This window comes from Callospermophilus lateralis, chromosome 6, assembly GCF_048772815.1.
Source record: "Callospermophilus lateralis isolate mCalLat2 chromosome 6, mCalLat2.hap1, whole genome shotgun sequence".
NCBI lineage: Eukaryota > Metazoa > Chordata > Mammalia > Rodentia > Sciuridae > Callospermophilus > Callospermophilus lateralis.
In genome coordinates, this window is record NC_135310.1 from 1,350,595 (window position 1) to 1,369,964 (window position 19,370).

At 56.8% G+C, this 19,370-nt stretch overlaps 1 protein-coding gene across 1 annotated transcript in view; it reads right to left on the bottom strand.

The window, feature by feature from the left end:
* Window positions 1-1,199: 1,199 nt before the first annotated feature.
* Window positions 1,200-19,370, bottom strand: part of Smoc2 (SPARC related modular calcium binding 2) — a 91,811-nt gene continuing 73,640 nt past the window's right edge. Inside the window, exons 10-13 of the mRNA XM_077109624.1 lie at window positions 13,696-13,798; window positions 11,881-12,155; window positions 4,282-4,322; window positions 1,200-2,477 (exon numbers count right to left, since the gene is read on the bottom strand). Coding sequence (XP_076965739.1) covers window positions 2,460-2,477; window positions 4,282-4,322; window positions 11,881-12,155; window positions 13,696-13,798 — 437 coding nt within the window. The 3' untranslated portion in view covers window positions 1,200-2,459. The remainder of the gene's footprint in view (window positions 2,478-4,281; window positions 4,323-11,880; window positions 12,156-13,695; window positions 13,799-19,370) is intronic.

Here is a 19,370-nt window from a genome sequence, read left to right on the forward strand (position 1 = left end):
GGGAAAAGCGTCCTTTAATCAGGGGCAGGGGCTTCCTTGACATGACTGCAAGGTGTTGACTCTTCCCTAGTCAATCTGGGACTTGAGGGGCCATCGGGCCTCCTGTAATGGCGTAATGAACGCTTTCTAGGGTGCCACGTCCCCTCAGGAGGGCAGGTCTAGAGAGGCCACACGTGTATCTAGAAGCACATCCTTTCTGTGCATGTTAGCCACAGGTTCTGCTCACACCGCAACTCAGCGGTGTCCTCGCCAGCCCTGGGAGAAGGGAGAATTGCAGCTGTGCTCAACTGACACAATGCAGGCAGCCCAGGGAAGACAGGCGGGCAGAAAGGCAAGCTCTAGGCAGGACTGGCTGGGGACTGGGGAGAAAGGTGCTTTGTTGGGACCTTGGTGAAAGACAAGCCAAATGCCGAGACGGAGAGGACTGTCCCCAAGGCCAGAGCCCAGCTGCCAGCACTGAACCTGCAGCCTGGTCCCTGCTCTGGTCAGGGGCCACGGGGCAGCCTGGTCCCTGCACTGGCCGGGGGCCATGCTGCACAGCAGAGAGTGGCCCTGCCTCTGCCTGCCCAGGCTCTTCTGTTCTCCCCTACCTGTGGCAGGACACGTCCAGCTGCTCCAGCTTGTCTGCCCTGGCTTCCTTCTACTCCAAGCTCAGGCTGAGTTAAGAGACCACTCCTCTCTGACCTGGGCAGCACTCCAGGTGCTGGAGGGAGTAGAGGCTGCTGGAGCAGGCAAGAGCCCTGATTAGCCCCAGCAGGGACCCAGAGAAGGACGGGGAGAGGTGGGAGCTGGAAGTAAGTGCCACCTCTGGTTTCGAGCAGCGTGACTCTGTAACACACTGGCTTTCATCAAGACGAGGGGACCTTTCTCTGGTCCCGTATCCTCTGGCACAGGGGGGTACCGGGAGGGCTGCACCCCTCTCCTGAGCCTGGGCTCCCCAGGAGCTGACAAGCCCAGCACACCTTGGTGCCAGCCCTGTGCATCCACGCTGCCCAGCCCACACAGCCTCCCCCACGGGGTGCATGGCAGTGTCCCTGAGCTGCAGGGGGACACTGCGGGAGGCAAGGCCAGAAGCAAGGCCCGCGTCTCAGCCCTGTGCCTCCTGGCCCAGAGCCTCGCTTTGCCTCCACGTCAGCACACACCTTTCCCACAGAGGAAGTATCAAGTCTTGTCGGTTGGAAAGAAAAGACTCAATGCAGTTTGATCACATGTCTTATTTTAATCTAGGAAAAATGATTAATTTCAAAGTTCAGCAATATAAACAAGTATCCAAAACAACTAGGCTCACAGCTGTTTCCTAGACGATGCTGACGCGCGTTGAGCTGGCCTGGGACTCCCGGCTTGTTCTTTGCCTTTGCACAATAAGCACGGTCCTCGTGATGCCTCTCCACACACTCTCAGGATCATGACTGCAGGGGACCAGGCCACGAGGGCCTCCTACAGAAGTCTGAGCTGGCTGGCCTCACGCCTCTCGCTTAGGGCCAGGTCCAGGGTGGCAGTGGCCATGAGAGCAAACTCTGCTGCTCACAGTGGGCACGCAGTTGCTGACCCTCTTGTGCCACACCCTCAGATGGACTCTGGCAAGGCCCCTGCCCTGAGGCTTCAGCAGTGTGCGGAGCAGTGCTCGGCAGCCTTTCCTGAGGCCCAGTCCACACCCTGCCCACACCTTAGCCTTCATGCCTCCTGGGGGAGAATGTGGGCCATTTGTTCAGGAACAATGTTGTCTTCCGGGGACCCTGGGGGCACAGAGAAGCAGGCTGGCAGGAGTGGCCTAGTCACAGCCTGGGTCCCCTTTCTGAAGGAACGGCCCCTCTAGGCCGCTGGCCTGGACTTATCTGAGCCCAAGGCAAAACTCAAACAGAAGCTTGAAAGTGGAGGTGAAGAAGTTTGAAAGCTCTCCCCCACCCCAGCCATTTCTGCCTTCCTTCCTGGGGACCTGGTCCTTCCCGGTGACCTGGCTCATCGGGTGCGAGAGACCTCGGGAAAGCAAAATGAACAGACCAGCACAGAATCCCAAGAAACAGCCAGTCCGAGCACAGTAAGGGCAAGACCTACGAACTCCATTTCAGTGACACTTCTATGAAGCCCCAGTGAGGGACAAGGCTGGCGGCCTGTGGACTGTTAGAGCGCGGGCAGCCCGAGGCAGGGCTGCAGAGGGCCTGGAGGAGGCTGCCAGCAGCTACCCCGGGCAGAGCCGAGAAGCTCCGAGCTTTCCAAACTCCTGTCCGCCAGGCGCGGGTTTCCACGGTGGACGAAGGACACATACATTGTATGTGAGGACTCGTCTGAAGCCAGCCTTCCATATTCCAAATCCAAAGAGTCCGTTTAAATATTTTGTTTCTACCAAGTGGATTTACATGTAAAGTACAAAGTGCAAATACTATGGGCTTGTTTTTAAATCGCTCTTTGGTGAGGGAGACTCCCACATGTCTAGAAACCGCCATGGGAGGGCCAGCTGCTCATCCTTGCTTCCTGGGCTGAAAAAGAGAAGAGGGGCATGTGAAGGGTGTGCCTCTGCGAGGACCAGACCTGCCTCCTGGGAAGGAGATGGACGGGCCCCAGGAGGGAAGGCCGGGAAGGGAAGAGCGCTGGCCTGTCGAACGAGAGCCTCCTGGACGGCACTCACACTGGCCCCTGAGAAGGCCAGAAGGACCAGGAGAAACACCCAGTGAGGACATCAGCGCTGACTTCAGGTACTCTAAGTGGCCACACCTTGGTGCTGCAGATTCTCCTGTGCCCTGAGATTCACCACACGAACACGGCTTTTATAATCTAATCTATGCTTCAAATTTGATGAAGCCACAGTTGATTTTTAAATTTTCCTTTTCAAGAAATGCACTTGGAAAAGCATTTCAGTGCAGATCTCTTGCTCGGTCAGCACCTAACTTCCTGTTGAAGTAACCGAGGAGGAAGGAAGCAGGAGCCGCCGGGACTCCCCCTCCCCGGGACCAGCCCTACAGGTGAGTTCACCCTGGCTTCTCTGGGTTACTTAGGCTATTAAACTCTGAAAACTTAGGCACCTGCCGGGTTGCCCTCTTTCCCCCTGATAAAGATCTAAGGAGGTGGCGAGAAGAGAGAACTGGACTGCCACACCAAGCCAAGGACAGGTTTGTTCAACTAGTCATCATGACCAGAGCCCTGGGCACGTTTCCCAGCTACTACAGACAGAACTGCATCCTGGCTCAGCCTCAGCTTGGCCACAGCTTGGACACACTAAGGAGGAGCTGTGTGGTTCTATCAGCTCCATGCATCTGCCTGTCACACCCGCCTTGACAGTCTTGCCTATGGTGACGCACCCACAGGCTTTGGTCGTTGGCACCACTCCGTTTCTCAAAGAAATGCCCATGGTCTTCAATCACAGTGTCACAAGCAAGTCCCAGCCCTTACTCCCAGGATGGCATCTGCAGCGGCAGCCACCCTAGTAAAGACACAAGCCAGGCCACACCTTCAGGAAGAGGGGAGCTGGGGACACTGCTCCAGCTTCTTTCTCTGGGACAAAGCTGAAGATCCAGGCTGATTTTCATTATCTAAGGAAGACAGTCCTTGGGAGCCCCAGAGCTCCACTGGACACCTGCTTTCCCAGCAGCCGCTTTTCAAGTGTAGGTGATTTGCAGGGGGATTTGAAAGTTGGACCATAAACATTTGTGAAACGAATCTTACAAGTCTTTCCTAATGAAACAGTTTTAAATTACAACCAAGATGCGTGTGGAGGTCCCCACTTACAACCCAGGGGCTTGCCTGAGGGTGTCCTACAGATATCAAAGGGGAAGGGACCGACTTCCAGGGAGGGACAAAGGTCTGCTAGAAAAGGCTCTGTCCTGGCTGCGCCTCGTGGTGCTGGAGAGCGGCACCACGTGACATCCTTTAACCTCTATAAGATGAGATTCAGAAACCCAGAACACGTCTGCAAACACCAGGCAGAAGCCAAAAGCCCTCTGGGAGCTCAGCGCTTGTGGCCTCGGGCTCTCTGCTCAAAGGCCTGCGCCTCCTCATCCTGCCCTCTCCTTAAAATGCAAGAAATAAACTTCAAGCACCCAGAGGACAGCTTGAAAAACAGCCACCCCACAGAACAAGCCGACTCAGAAACTGTCCTTAAAATAATTGAAATTTCAAATGATAAAAGGAGGGCGAAATCTATAACTGGATGATTCAGCAAGTTGGTGGTTTCGGTGGCACTTGGTGGGCCGGGCGCGGGCCCACAGGGACAGGCGCTGCTCCTTCTCCGGATCTCAGCCTGCTGTGAGCCAGCGGGTCATCAAGCTCCAACAGAGACACACTCACCTGCCTTGGAGGGGAGCCCTCGGCAGCGCTGCCTCTGGGGGCTGGGAGGGAAAAAGACATCGTTACTAAAGGCTCCTTCACTTCTGGGGGCTCACGGGGACCTCAGGGAGGGCCCATCTGCTCTAGTGAGGTGCTGCTGGCCAGCAGGCTCCGTGTGGAGGGACATGGGGACGCCTCAGGCAGGTCAGGAGCCGGGCTGCGAGGCTCCCTGCACGCTGACATCACAGTGCTCAGGCCCAACGCTATAGAGCGTTCCATTTAGTCTGAATTCCTAGGCCAAGTCCACTGACCCCAGAGAACTTTCTTCTAGGACCTTCCGCGTTCCCAGAGGAGACGAGGTTCTGTGAAGGAAGCCCTGAGCCATGTACTGAACAAGGTTTGGAAATCTTTGGTTTCATATTAAAAATCATGTTTGTCTCAATGATTTCCCCCAAATCTTTGGATAAAATTAAAGCTGCAGGGAGAAGCACTGTGTCCTCCCTGGCTTCACAGCCACACCCTGGGGAACACCTGGGTCTCTCCTTCCTTCTCACCCCCAGCCTCAACTTGTGTGTTTCGGTAGCTTCTCATGTGCAGTTCTCCTGCCTCCCCCTTACTGACCCCATCGTTGCTCAGTGCTCCTCCTGGCCCACCTGACGGCCACCCTCTCCCACTCCCCTGGCTTCCTCCTACCTGGAGGGCAGCCCCCTCTCCATTTTCTTTGCCCTTCCTCCTTCCTTCTGCCTGACACTGAAGATGGCTCTCTGGTGGGCTTGGGCCTCATCTCCTTCATGTCTACACCCACTCCCTGGTGGGCTAGGTCAGCCTCTTGGCTTCAAATCAGACCACTCCTGATGGTGCCCGGGGGCAGGCGGCCTCTCCTCAGCCCTCTCTCTCCAGTCAGATTCTCCCCCTAGCTCCCCACTTAGGTGTGCCGTGGGCGACTCTAGGGAACAGGACTGGACTCCACAGTCCCTCCTTCCTTCTGGGACAGGCTGGTGCTGCTCAGGAGCTTCTCAGGCTCAGCGCCAGAGTGTCCTCACGCTGACCTCTGCCTCTCCCCCTGCTGTCCTGTCGGCCAGGCGCAGCTTGGCCCTACCCCGAGCCTCGAGTCCACGCTTCTGCACCCCTCTGCTTCGCCCTGTGCAGCCCTCCCCACCCTCCTCCCCAGCCCTCCCCACCTGGGGCCTGCACCATGTGGCAACCGGGGATCCCTTGACAGGAGCCAGGACACGTCCTTCCCACCAAATCACGGATGGCCTCTCGCCCGAAGGCTGGCCAGCGTCTCCTACACAAAGCGCAGGCTGGGTGCCTGCCGCCCCCACGGGTCTCCTCTGCTCCAGGGGTAGGCCCTGGAAGGGGTGGGGCTGCTTATTTTCTGACCTATTTTGGCAACATCCTGGACAGGGGCACTTAGTAAAGAGCCTTCAGTTAGTCAACAGATAAAAGGCAATGTTTGTCCTGCCAAATTCCTTAATTAATTGTTGATTCATATCTACTCCATAATAAAAAGAAGTGGAAAAAAATGATTCTATTTTCCTGCCCTATCTTCCTTGCCATGTCGGGGCAAATAGAAACACACTGTGGAAGGGTAAATACAAATGTATTTAGCAAACTGCAAAAACATTAAATAATTAGGAGTTTTCTTTGTCTCAAATGCAGGTTTTAAAAATGACCCAAGTACTACTCTTCTGCTTTACTTTGCCTGAAATGACTACTTTAGGGAAAAAAATGCATGGTGCAGTGGCCACACCCGTAACCCAGTGACTGGGGAGGCTGAGACCGGAGATCCAAAGGCTAGCCTCAGCAACTTAGCAAGACTTGGTCTCAAAATAGAAAATCAAAGAGGGCTGGAGGTGTAATTCAGTGAAAAAGAGTCCCTGGGTTCTAGTCCCAGGACCACAAAAAGAGATTGGTTGATTGATAAATAAATAGATGGACAGATAGATTAGAAAGAAAAATAAGATTTTTTCCCCAATGATTCAAATCCAAAGAGTACTACAGTGATTCTTTGACTCTCTTTGGGGCCAGTGTGGCTATTCAGCAACAGTCTGTTTTTGCTTGGCTTTTCTTTATGGCTAATGTCCATCCCCCTCATAATTCAAGGTTGCTATGGATTAAAGGTAAGTGACAGGAAGAAAAAGTTAATATCCAATAAGTATAAGAAAAAAGCTTGCTCTGCTGATGAAGAGTATGGACTTCATCCATGACCTCTGCACAACTTTCCACTTAAGACGGGGAAGGGAAAGGCACCAGGCGAAACGGGGAGAGAGGAGAGTATGTTCTTAAGGATCTCAAGGAACAGAATGCGAATTACTAACACAAATACCCAGCACTGCCACTGATAGACATGGGGTCCAGGCCGACCGCAGGGAGGGAGGGGACAGCGTGTCTCCTGCCACCGCACTGCAGCACAGGACGTCTGGGGCCTACGCCTCTGGCCCTGGCACCCTGGCCGTGCCACTCAGCTCAGGTAGCTTGGCCACTTGGTGGAAAGAGATGATTGGGTCAGAGAGGAATGTCTCCTGATGGCTGAGCTTCTGTGCAAGGCTAGACTGAGATCTGTGAAATCAAGTCGAACACCTTCTGACTGTTTTCTGAATCCTTCATGAGTCCATCTTTTTTTTTTTTTTTTTGCTTTATAATGATAACTTTCAGATAATCATTTCCTTTTTGTATTTTTTATAATATAATCGTTTATATCAAGCTTGCCAATGTATCTTAGAGGCACTAATTTGAATGCAAAATCAGCTGTAATGGCTTCAGATCAATGGGGTTAATTTAGAAAGTGCCTGTGTCAAGAGAACCCTCGGGGGGCGTGTACCTCTAGACCTGTGTGTGGAACGTTTCTTCCTTGATTTCTCACCACTCTAGTAACAAAGGCCCGTCCTGGAGAGTGAGCAGCACACAGGCACCAGCAGGTTGGCATATCTGCAGCCCCAGCCAGTCTGCGCCCAGGCGCTCGGCTCTCACTGTGACGGGCTGACACTCTCCCAGCTCCACATGGGCAGCCAGAGGCCCAGTCCAGTCCCCTCCCAGGCCGGGCAGAGTGCCATGAGACAGCATCTGCCAGGACCTGCGGAGTGGACCCCCCCCCACCCCGGAACAGGACGAACTGCTCCACTTTAAACCCGAAGGAGGTGCATGACCCTGAGCCAGGGACAATCTGTGGTCACTGTCCTACAGCCTGACCCACGAGGGCGGCCAGCTTATACGTCAGGCTGCCCTCCATCGGTGCTGCCAACTCCTGGCACTTTCCCAAACCAAGCTCCTCCTTGGCCTTAGCAGGCCAGAGTGGGACAGTCACATCAGCCACCAAACTGTCCACACAAGCCCTAGGAACTCAGCTTGTCCATCGGAAGCCAGTCAGTGGGCAGATGCCCTGGGCCAGGGGCGGATGATGCTCTTTGGTCTTCGTATCTGCTGCTGGGGTCTGCTCCCTCTCAGGGCCCTGGGCTGCCCAACTTGGGTCTGGACCTCCATGGGGCCCAGAGCCCCTGGCTGGGTGTGGGCTGTCCCCTCCACACCTGGCATTTGGCAGACCGCCGGGCATTTGTCACTTTGCATTTTGATGCTCTACTCTCTTCCTACACATGGTGAGCCCTCAGATCCTACACCTGTCTCCTGTAATCCACTCCAGAGACCAATGTCTTTGGTGAGTGACTCCAGAGCAGATGGGCAGGCTCCAGTGTCATGGCAAGACTGAACCCGACCGCAGTGGACACCTGACCCTTCCTGGGCTGATGGCCTTCTGGGCAGAAGTGTCCCCCATGCACCGTCACCAGCCTGGGAGTACAACAGCCCGCTGGCCCTGGAGGCCCATCATACATTAGCCTGGACTGTGCCAAGTGCTGAGGCTGAGACAGACTCCACAGTGAGCACTTCTGAGGGGACAGTCTACACAGTGCCAGGGGTCACAGTGAGGGGCCTTGCAGTGCATAGGACAGAGAGCTGCTGGCTTCCCTGCAAGAAACCAGACAGCTGGGCGCAGTGGCCAAGCCTTACTCCCAGAGGCTCGGAGGCTGAGGCAGGAGGACTGCAAGTTCAGAGTCAGCCTCAGCAACTTAGCAGGACCCTATCTCAAAGTAAAAAATAAAAAAAGTCTGGAAGCATGGCTCAGAGGTTAAACGCCCCTGGGTTCAACCCTCGGAACTAAAAAAGATAAGAAGAAATGGGAGAGTGGGCAGTGGGGGTATCCTGAGGGGACGAGGCATCCTTGCAGAAGCCACCTCGAGAGTCCCCAGGGACCCCAGCTCCTGAACCCGTCCTGGCAGCAGCTCTGGCCCTTGAACACCTGTTTACTGCGGCACATGTCCTGCGCACAGCCTCTGCACTGCTTCCACCGAGGGAAGGACTCCGCAGGTTGCCGCCCCACTACAGAGCAGGGGCCAGGCGCTCCATCCTCCGTGGGGTCCTCGGGGCTCTGGAGGCTGGCCCTGCTTGGGCATTATTCCTAAAGTGGCACTAGGCCTCCAGTGTCCTAAGCAGCAACCAGCGTAAAGAGAGTGAGCCAGGTCCCGGGCCACAGGCCGAGTCAGGTGGAGCAGGACAGAAGAGCCCAGAGCCCAGCTAGGCCTCCGCAGGACAAGCAGGTGGTGGGTGGCAGCTCCTGTAGCAAAGCCAGGCACAGGTGCCCAGGACTTCACCTGGGTATCTGCAGGGCACAGGCACACTGTTGAGGACAGGGGACCAACAGTAGGTGGGACTGCAGACAAGCCCCCTGCCCTGCCCTGGTCCTGAGGCAGCAGCTGCAGAAGACAGGACACAGTGCTGTGTCCTCATGTGCTGAGCGTCCTTGCCCACGGTGAAGCGGTGGTGACTGACCCCTGCCCTGTGACCTCACCACCCAGGACATGACCAGGATATCACGGCCAGGAGGGCACACAGCCTTGAGTGGACAGCATCAGTCGGAGCCGCCGCTGCTCCAGGCACAGCAGGGACATGCCGTGTCCCTCTCTGTAGGGCACACCTGCTGGCTTCCTGTCCTCCCGAGAGTCTGCTTCAAGGCCAGCTCCTGCCACCCTGGCAGGGTCCTTGATGGACACAGAGGTCTCAAGTAATTATGAGGTTTGTTCCTTGACCCCTCAGGCGAGGCGGAGTGGGCCTCTCCAGAGTACCGTCCCCTTGCCAGAGCAGAGGACAGCTGAGGTTGCCACCTGGTCTGTCCTAGCTGAGACCTGGTCAGGACATCTGGCAGCACTAGGAGCTGCAGAGATGCCCAGTCCTCGCAGAGGAATCAGCAGACGGTCCCACAGAGAGGCCAGTGGGAGCAAAGCCGGTCATGAGACGCTGAGACAGTCAAGGCAAGCACCAGGGACAACACCAGGCTGGTGTCCCCCTGCCTTCCAGGGGCCCACCCCCAGCTCAGCTCAGAGGAGCCACCTCAGAGTGCTGCTCCACACGGGAGGGCACAGAGACACAGGGTGCCACTCACGAGTGCTGGGGAACAGCCAAGCACAGCTGCCTTCCCAAGGGTGACCCGAGGCTGACCAGACGAGGACCCAGGCCCGCCCCAGTGAGGGGCTTTCCCCCACAGCACACATGTGTGGCCGGGGCCCTTGGGCTCTGACCTGGCTTCTCCCCGTGTGTGGCCTCTGAGGACATCAGACCCGACTCTCCTGGACTCCCTGGCTGCCCGTGACAGCAGGCTACTTATGCCAGGCCCACCGCAGAAGGTGCTTCGACTGCTAAATCTGCTAAGCCACAGGAAGCGCAGGTCTGGACACTGGTCTTCGGCTCTTACACTGGCCTGGACATTTGGTTGGAGCCCGTTCACAGGCTTGGTGAGCTATTTCCAATGGCTCTGAGTCCTACTTTGAACTTTGAAAGGCAAAACATATTTGGAGAGTTGGCCACTGATTTGAACAGTAAAAGCTTACTCCCCCCACGCCTTCTAAACCTGAGGCTCTGGGGTTCTGACCGCTGGCCTGCTGCCCAAGTTTGCTATTATTTCTACAGCAATGGTCTGCAATCACCATGTGCTGTTTCTCAACACCCTCACCTGAGGCAGTCTATAAACCTTAGGAAGTGAGCACACAGACATCCCACTCGGACACACAGGGAGTGCGGACAGGAAGTGAACACAGACATCCCACTCGGACACACAGGGAGTGCGGACAGGAAGTGAACACAGACATCCCACTCGGACACACAGGGAGAGCGGACAGGAAGTGAACACAGACATCCCACTCGGACACACAGGGAGTGTGGACAGGAAGAGAACAAAGACATCACACTCTGACACACAGGGAGTGCAGACAGGAAGTGAACACAGACATCCCACTCGGACACACAGGGAGTGCAGACAGGAAGTGAACACAGACATCCCACTCGGACACACAGGGAGTGCGGACAGGAAGTGAACACAGACATCATACTCTGACACACAGGAAGTGCGGACAGGAAGTGAACACAGACATCCCACTCGGACACACAGGGAGTGCGGACAGGAAGTGAACACAGACATCACACTCGGACACACAGGGAGTGTGGACAGGAAGTGAACACAGACATCACACTCTGACACACAGGAAGTGCGGACAGGAAGTGAACACAGACATCCCACTCGGACACACAGGGAGTGCGGACAGGAAGTGAACACAGACATCCCACTCGGACACACAGGGAGTGCGGACAGGAAGTGAACACAGACATCACACTCGGACACACAGGGAGTGCGGACAGGAAGTGAACACAGACATCCCACTCGGACACACAGGGAGTGCGGACAGGAAGTGAACACAGACATCACACTCTGACACACAGGGAGTGCGGACAGGAAGTGAACACAGACATCCCACTCGGACACACAGGGAGTGCGGACAGGAAGTGAACGCAGACATCCCACTCGGACACACAGGGAGTGCGGACAGGAAGTGAACACAGACATCCCACTCGGACACACAGGGAGTGCGGACAGGAAGTGAACACAGACATCCCACTCGGACACACAGGGAGTGTGGACAGGAAGTGAACACAGACATCCCACTCGGACACACAGGGAGTGTGGACAGGAAGTGAACACAGACATCCCACTCGGACACACAGGGAGTGCAGACAGGAAGTGAACACAAACATCACACTCTGACACACAGGGAGTGCAGACAGGAAGTGAACACAGACATCACACTCTGACACACAGGGAGTGCAGACAGGAAGTGAACACAGACATTATGCTCCAACACCTAGAAAGCAGACAGGAAGTGAACACACACACACAGACATCATACCCTAACACATACGGAGCGTAGACAGGAAGTAAACACAGACACCAAGATCCAACACACAGGAAGTACAGACAGGAAGTGAACGCAGACATTACACTCTGACACACAGGGAGTGTAGACACTAGGAAGTGAACACAGGAAGTTCAGACAGGAAGTAAGCACAGACATCATGCTCTGATACACAGGAAGTGCACATAGGAAGTGAACACACACAGGGAGTGCAGACAGGAAATGGACACAGACATCATGCTCTGACACACAGGAAGTGAACACACATAGACATCATGCTCCAACACATAACATCACCCTCCAGGCTTCACACTGGCAGCACACATAGGAAATGAACAGGACGTCACACTCTGACACCAGGCGTGGGGACATGGGCAAGGCTCACTGTGGCGCTTCCGCGTGCTGGCTTTGCCCTCCTCCTTGGTGGCGCCCAGGCAGCCCGTCAGCTCCTGCACAGAGATGGCCTTGTTGTTATTCACGTCACAGTACTCCACGAACTTCTTCACACACTTTTTGGGCTTCGATTTTTTCCGAAGAAATCTCTTGAAGGGTTTGATTTCCTTCTTGCCAATGTCCCCGCTGGAGTTCTTATCGAGCAGCTTGAAGTACCAGTGCACCACCCGCTCCTCCAGGGTGTGGCTGGGGTCTGGTTCTGAGAGTCTGGAAGGAAGACAACCTGTCAGGATGCAGAAGCTCCTACTGTCTCCACCCAGCCCTCCAGTGTCCCCCTCTGTGTGTACTCACATCAGAGACCAATGGACAAGACTGGAAAAGCTAACCAGCAAATTCTCCAAGTTGGCTTGGAGTCACAAGGCCACAGTGCATGTGCACATCAGGCCTGCACCTGGCCTTGTACTTGGGGAGAAAAGCTGCAGTCCTGGGCCTGGGCACCTTGACGGGCAGGTAGGAACAGCCACCACACCCTCCCAGGCCCTCTGGCCCTCAGTGGGGTCATCTTTGAATCATATAACACACATACATACAACAGGTGTATTGAAAGATCCAGATCACAGCTTTTTAAGGCTACGACTAGACAATTTCCCTTGGGTTAAAAAGCAGTTTGCTGTTTTAAGGAACAAACCGGTAAAAGCTGCCTTGGAAGCCTGGCTCCGAGTCAGACCTGTAGGCTGCGCCTGCTCACAGGGAGGAGGTTACGCATACCCAATGGGCCCTCCCACAGGCTCTGCCTGCCACCCTGCCTGGGTGGGTGAGCTTTGCCCCTCGGTGTGAACAGTGGGCAGTCTGGCTGCTGACACTGTGACCAGCTTCCCAGCTCTCAGAGGGCTTCTCGGAGGGCAAGCCGCCCACGGCCTTCAGCTGCAGCTCCCATGAGAGAACCTCCCCACAAGACCATGAGATGCAGAAGCTGCAACCTCCGTGGCGTTTTGCTTAATGCAATTCAGTTTTCTGCCCAGTCATGACCTTTTCTGTTAGCACGGCCTTCCCCTGAGTTGTCTGTAGCAGAGAGAAGATGAAGGTCCTTTTGCTAAGAGACCAAAGGCTTACATCACCCTGGATGGATGAGGAAATCGAGGGCTTGGGGACGGGGGGAGAAGATCGACACTCCATGGAAATAAAATGTCAGACTCTCCACTGGAAAAATTTCCTTAAAATGCACAAATATGTATTGCTGGTTGTCAGGAAGAATACAGAATGCTGGTTGCCGTGGCAACGGCCCTCGGGGAGTTTCCTCCTCCCGTGTCACCCGTGGGGTCCAGAAAGGCACTTGTTCCCACAGGGAACAGGGAGGCAATGCAGCTCAGCTCCAGGCGAGTGTGCAGCATGCCCAGGGGACCCTTTGGGGTCAGAGAGGAGTGACCGTACCTGCTGCCACTCAACCACAGTTGGAAACTGGAAAGGTGGCGAGTTTCATGAGCTGCATGTTCTACAATAAGTAAATCACATTTTGAGAGTTTTAAGTGAAACATTTCATTTCAGGATTTAAAGTCTAATAGATAACTGTAAAATGGGGTCTCATGACAGAGGGCATTCAGAAGTGCTCTCCCGTCCCTGGCCTCCTCACCACAGGGACCTTGGAAATGGAGGGCCAGTCTCTTCCCTGTGGTGGCACAGAGAAACCTGCAGAGCAGCCTCCTGCCTTGGAGGGATCTTCCTTCAGGCCCGAGGACTTCCAGGTGTCCCACCCTTAGGATCTGCTCTTCTTTGAACTTCCAGGGCTTCTGCGGGAAGCACAGCCTACCTGCCCGATGGGGAGGAGGGGTCAGAGACAGCATGGACCATGTCTGTGGACAGTGCATCCAAGACGCTTGTCAAAAATTCATGCTTTTTGGCACCAGGACAACCTGAAAAATAAAGGCACATTACAAAACTCAGAAAGGCTAACAGATTTTTTTCTACAATGGAAAGAAATGGCTCAGTGCTTAGAAAGTCTAATGTTGGGCTACTTTAATGTTAATGAGTTAATTTAACACTTATAGGCACTTTGAAATATGCAGGTTTTGATTTTGAATCAGATATTATCGATTGCAATACTTGAATTTACTGAATCACATGAGAATCAGAGCCATTCAGCATTTCACTGATGGATGCACAGTCCACAGCTGGCTGTCCCGTCTTACACAAGGCCAGCCAGGCTCGACGTGGGCAGGGCGCACACCAAGCTCTCCAGGTACTGGAGCTCTAACCCAGGAGGCTTCCTGGCACTGTCCACTCTGCAGCCTCAGCTCTGTGGCCAGCAGCAGAGGGCAGGAGAAGCTCCGCAGCTTCTGCCAGGAGCAGACCTGCACAGGGACACCAGTCGGACAGGAGTTAGCACCAGCAAACCCCAGAGCTGACCTCACATAAGTTCCCAGGGTCCAGGAGAATCCAGCAGTTCCATTTACCTAAAGATCAGCATTCCACAGTGTATTTTACACACAAGTCCCCTGTGAGGACCCGCCTGCTGCTCACCCCTGTGGAGTTCCCTACACCTCTCTCTGTCTCGCCACGTAAGAAACCTTCTCCCCACCGAGTTCAGAACCAAGAGACAGCCACCCACTTTGGGGTCCTTCCCCCCGCAAGTTCCCCCCAACGTCCCGTTACCAAAGCCTGCGACTGGGAGGCACCATCATGGAGCCCTCAGCCTAACCACGCTGGACGGCCCGAGCAGCCCTCACTGGGCACCCCCTCCCCACAGAGAGAAGACCCAGCAGGGCTCGCTGCTAGACAGCCCAGCAGAAGAGACTGATGAGGGCAATGCCAGGCAGAGGGCAGGGGACTGGTGTCCGTGCCCCTCGACAAGCTGGAAGCCAATGATCACATCCACATTGGAGAGACAGAAGCAGAGAGTAGAGGGAGTGAGGCCAGGCTGGACTCCATGGGGGATGACTAAAGGGACACTGGAGACGGTCTCCCTGGGGAGGGGACGGGTGCTGCGTCCAGCAACCAGCACACGTTGGGTTCTCCTCACACACAGAGCCAGGCTGCCCCTGCCAACAACTGCCCAGGACCCTCTGCCCCAGACCCCATCCTGGCAGGGAGGGGTGGCCCTGGGCAGCGAGCAGTCTCCTCATGTGGTGAGACCAGATGCAGGGAGAGGCCCTGTGAGTAGCCTGGACACTGCCATGGACAGCAGGAGCCACAGACACCCAGGCGCTGGTTCTGAGGCACACTGGGCTTCCCCAGCTGCTGTCAGAAAGCAAAGAGTCTAGACCACAGCGACAGAGAACAAAGGCAGTGACCTGTAGACCCGAGGGACCTCTCAAGATGTCCAGGGCCCTATGAGTCACAGGAGTCTCGACTCATCTGAGGAAAGCAGGGGCCTTGGAAGATGTGGACACAGTCGATGTGATCCCTGCAGATGTCATGGTGCCCTCTGCAGACCACAGATTATGGAGGACCAGAGGAGTCCAGCTGAGGCCACTGCATGGTCCTGGAGGACCAAGAAGGGTCCTGGGAACCTGGCTCAGGATAAACCAGGCAGTGGGAAGCTGGGCTCTGGGATTGGGAGGGCCGGGGTCTAAGGGCCTCCTGAACCCAAGTTCAGAGCCATTGCTAGCTCTGACCCAATCTCCAGATCACTCTAGTGAGCAGCCCACGGCCTGAACTCCTGTGGCCACAGAGCAGTGTGAAGATGTGTCCTGGGCGCCCCACTTCCCCCAGGGAGCACCCGAGGGCTTCCATACGGTTCTGCCTTCCTTCCTCACGTTCTATGTGGGCTTAGCCATGGAGGAGGGCTGAACAGGGGGAGGTTTCTTCTGGAACTTGTACTTTAAGACCCTAAATCTCTGCAGCCTTTACCAGGTGCATGAAGTGTTTCCTAGCAAGTCTCCCTGCAAACCAGAACCTGGCCACTGTGTCCACCTATGGGCCATGGCGTGGAATTCAGAGGCCCCGTGCAGGGCAGCACATCTCTCCCTAAGCACCTTCTAGGCATTTTGAGACGGATGCACTGTGCATGACCACCTGGGAGGTAAACTGCTCCAGGAGCATCCTCGAGAAGCCTCAGCTGGAGCCCTGACTCAGCCGGGACTCTCCAGGTCACAAGGGTGTGAAGGATCCTCCCTCAAAGGCACGCGCAGGAGAAGCAGGGCATCCTCACGGAGTGGGAGGACGCGCCGCTGTATGCCTGGGCTCCACCTCTCCTGCTGCTCTTCTGAACACAGACGTCTATTTCCAGGTTTCAGTCCATTCCCCGCTACTCCAAACCCCGCATCCCGGCTTGCGGGGTCCCTCCAGGAGCTCCCCGCTACTCCAAACCCCGCATCCCGGCTTGCGGGGTCCCTCCAGGAGCTCCCCGCTACTCCAAACCCCGCATCCCGGCTTGCGGGGTCCCTCCAGGAGCTCCCCGCTACTCCAAACCCCGCATCCCGGCTTGCGGGGTCCCTCCAGGAGCTCCCCGCTACTCCAAACCCCGCATCCCGGCTTGCGGGGTCCCTCCAGGAGCTCCCCGCTACTCCAAACCCCGCATCCCGGCTTGCGGGGTCCCTCCAGGAGCTCCCCGCTACTCCAAACCCCGCATCCCGGCTTGCGGGGTCACTCCAGGAGCTCCCCGCTACTCCAAACCACGCATCCCGGCTTGCGGGGTCCCTCCAGGAGCTCCCCGCTACTCCAAACCCCGCATCCCGGCTTGCGGGGTCGCTCTAGGAGCTCCCCGCTACTCCAAACCACGCATCCCGGCTTGCGGGGTCGCTCCAGGAGCTCCCCGCTACTCCAAACCCCGCATCCCGGCTTGCGGGGTCCCTCCAGGAGCTCCCCGCTACTCCAAACCCCGCATCCCGGCTTGCGGGGTCCCTCCAGGAGCTCCCCGCTACTCCAAACCACGCATCCCGGCTTGCGGGGTCCCTCCAGGAGCTCCCCGCTACTCCAAACCACGCATCCCGGCTTGCGGGGTCCCTCCAGGAGCTCCCCGCTACTCCAAACCACGCATCCCGGCTTGCGGGGTCACTCCAGGAGCTCCCCGCTACTCCAAACTCCGCATCCCGGCTTGCGGGGTCCCTCCAGGAGCTCCCCGCTACTCCAAACCCCGCATCCCGGCTTGCGGGGTCCCTCCAGGAGCTCCCCGCTACTCCAAACCACGCATCCCGGCTTGCGGGGTCCCTCCAGGAGCTCCTGCCTGGGGCACACTGGAGTAGCCACAGGCTGCAGGGCCCATGAGGGCCCCAGGGAAGATATGATAGAGAAAGGGTGTCACCCTAAGAAAGCAGGGACAGTGAGCCATGTTCCCAAGACCTCACTGAGCGAGGAGCATGGAGAGCAGGCTGGTGCTCAACGTCTCCAGGGGCACTGCTCTCCTGTGCTCTGTGGGAGCCCGGGCCAGTCCTGCTGCTGGCACAGACACCCTCCTGCATGGTGGCCAGGGCAGATGCTCCTGGTCAGACGAGCCCACAATGACGTCGTTGCTGCTCCTGCAGCCCAACATGTAAACCCTCTCTCAGGGAGCAGTCCGCTGGGCTGGGGGCCTTGTGCAGAGGACCATGGCATCTGCTCAGCTGGCCACCATGGAGAGGAGGCGCTGCTTGGCAGAGCACTGTGAGGGACAGGGAGCTGGCCACCAGCCCGTCTCCACTGACCCCTCCTTGCAGCAGTCCTGGTCTCCCGCCAGCCCTGCCCAGCAAGCCCCACCCCACACTGTCTCTGGCACTTTATTTGGCCCCTCAGCATCCTGCTGCACGGGCCTGGCACACGTGGCTGGTGGCTGAGGTTTGGCACACCTGGATGAGGGCCTGGCACACCTGACTGAGGTGTGGCACACCTGGCTGAGGGCGTTGCACACCTGGCTAAGGATGTTGCACACTCAGCTGGGGTGTGCCACATCTGACTGTGGTGTGGCACACCTGGGCTGAGGGCCTGGCACACCTGGCTGAGGGCATTGCACACCTGGATGAGGGTGTGGCACACTTGGCTGGCGTGTGGCACACCTGGGCTGAGGGTGTGGCACACCTGGATAAGGAGTGGCACATGTGAGTTAGGACGTGGCACACCTGGCTGAGGGTGGGGCAGAATGGCAGACTTGGGGGTGGGTTCTCCTGCTCTACTCTGGCAGAGCCCTGGACGTGAGGAACACCCAGAGCTGCCCTGCCTCTGAGCCTGGGGCTGTGCTGGGCAACACCCCTGGGTGCTTCCCTGGCATGGCAGCCCCCTTCCTTAGGACATGAGACAGTGACAGTGACAGTGCCGTCAGGTCCAGGAGGACCCTCGAGAGTAAGGGTGAAGACATCGCAGACCTCATGGCGACAGACGGAGCCAGTGGATTGGGTGTCCACGTTGTGGGCAGCGTGGCCGCAGCTCCCTCGCTCCCCACCCACCCCAACCTGGGTGAACTTTGACCTGAGCTCCTGCGGCCACAGTGAAGGCCTGTGAGGAAGCACCTCAGCTTCAGAGCGGCCCCTGTGCCGGAGCCTGGGTTCTCCCAGACCTGCCCACTTCCAGGAGACGGGGCTCCAACCCACGTCCTCTCAGTCTCTTCAGCTGGAAGGGCATGGTGGCCCGGCCCATGCCAGTCCTGGTGGAGGTCCCTGACCTGGCCCTCTCAGCCCTACGCCCCTGATGACCACCAGCCCTGCTCTGCCAGCCTGCCCTGAAGGCCTTGCTGCAGGACTGGGCCTCCTGCTGAGCCTGGCCTACGCTCTGGCCGCCACTGTCCTCGCAGGTGGCAGAGCCCCTTACGGCAACGCAGAGAAATTGCTGGAACAGTGTCCTCAGTGAACACAAGGGCAGGGATGCTCATAGCCAGCATGGTGACACGCCCTGGCCTTAGAGCCCTGGCCTTACAGCCCTGACCTCAGAGGCCTGACCTTACACCCCTGACCTTACAGCCCTGACCTCAGAGCCCTGACCTTACATCCCTGGCCTTAGAGCCCTGACCTTACAGCCCTGACCTTACAGCCCTGACCTCAGAGCCCTGACCTTACATCCCTGGCCTTAGAGCCCTGACCTTGCATCCCTGGCCTTAGAGCCCCGACCTTAGAGCTCTGACCTTACACCCCTGACCTTACACCCCTGACCTTACACCTCTGACCTTACAGCCCTGACCTCAGAGGCCTAACCTTATACCCCTGACCTTACAGCCCCAACCTTACAGCCCTGACCTTAGAGCCCTGACCTTAGAGCCCTGACCTTACACCCCTGACCTTACACCCCTGACCTTACAGCCCTGACCTCAGAGGCCTGACCTTACACCCCTGACCTTACAGCCCTGACCTCAGAGCTCACTGAGCTCACACCAGGAAGCAGGTTCTCGGTATGAAGCCCAGCATGGAGCCCTACTTAACCTGGTCAAAAACTTCTTAGTCTTGCCCTTCAAAGAGAGCAATCCCTTTCTCAGGACCGAGGCCTATGACCAGTAAACGTCTGCAGGGTCAGTGGACACAGGGGTCCCACGCCTCGTCAGTGCAGTTCCTCTTGGCCTGGCGGCCGTGTTGGCGTGTGGTTAGC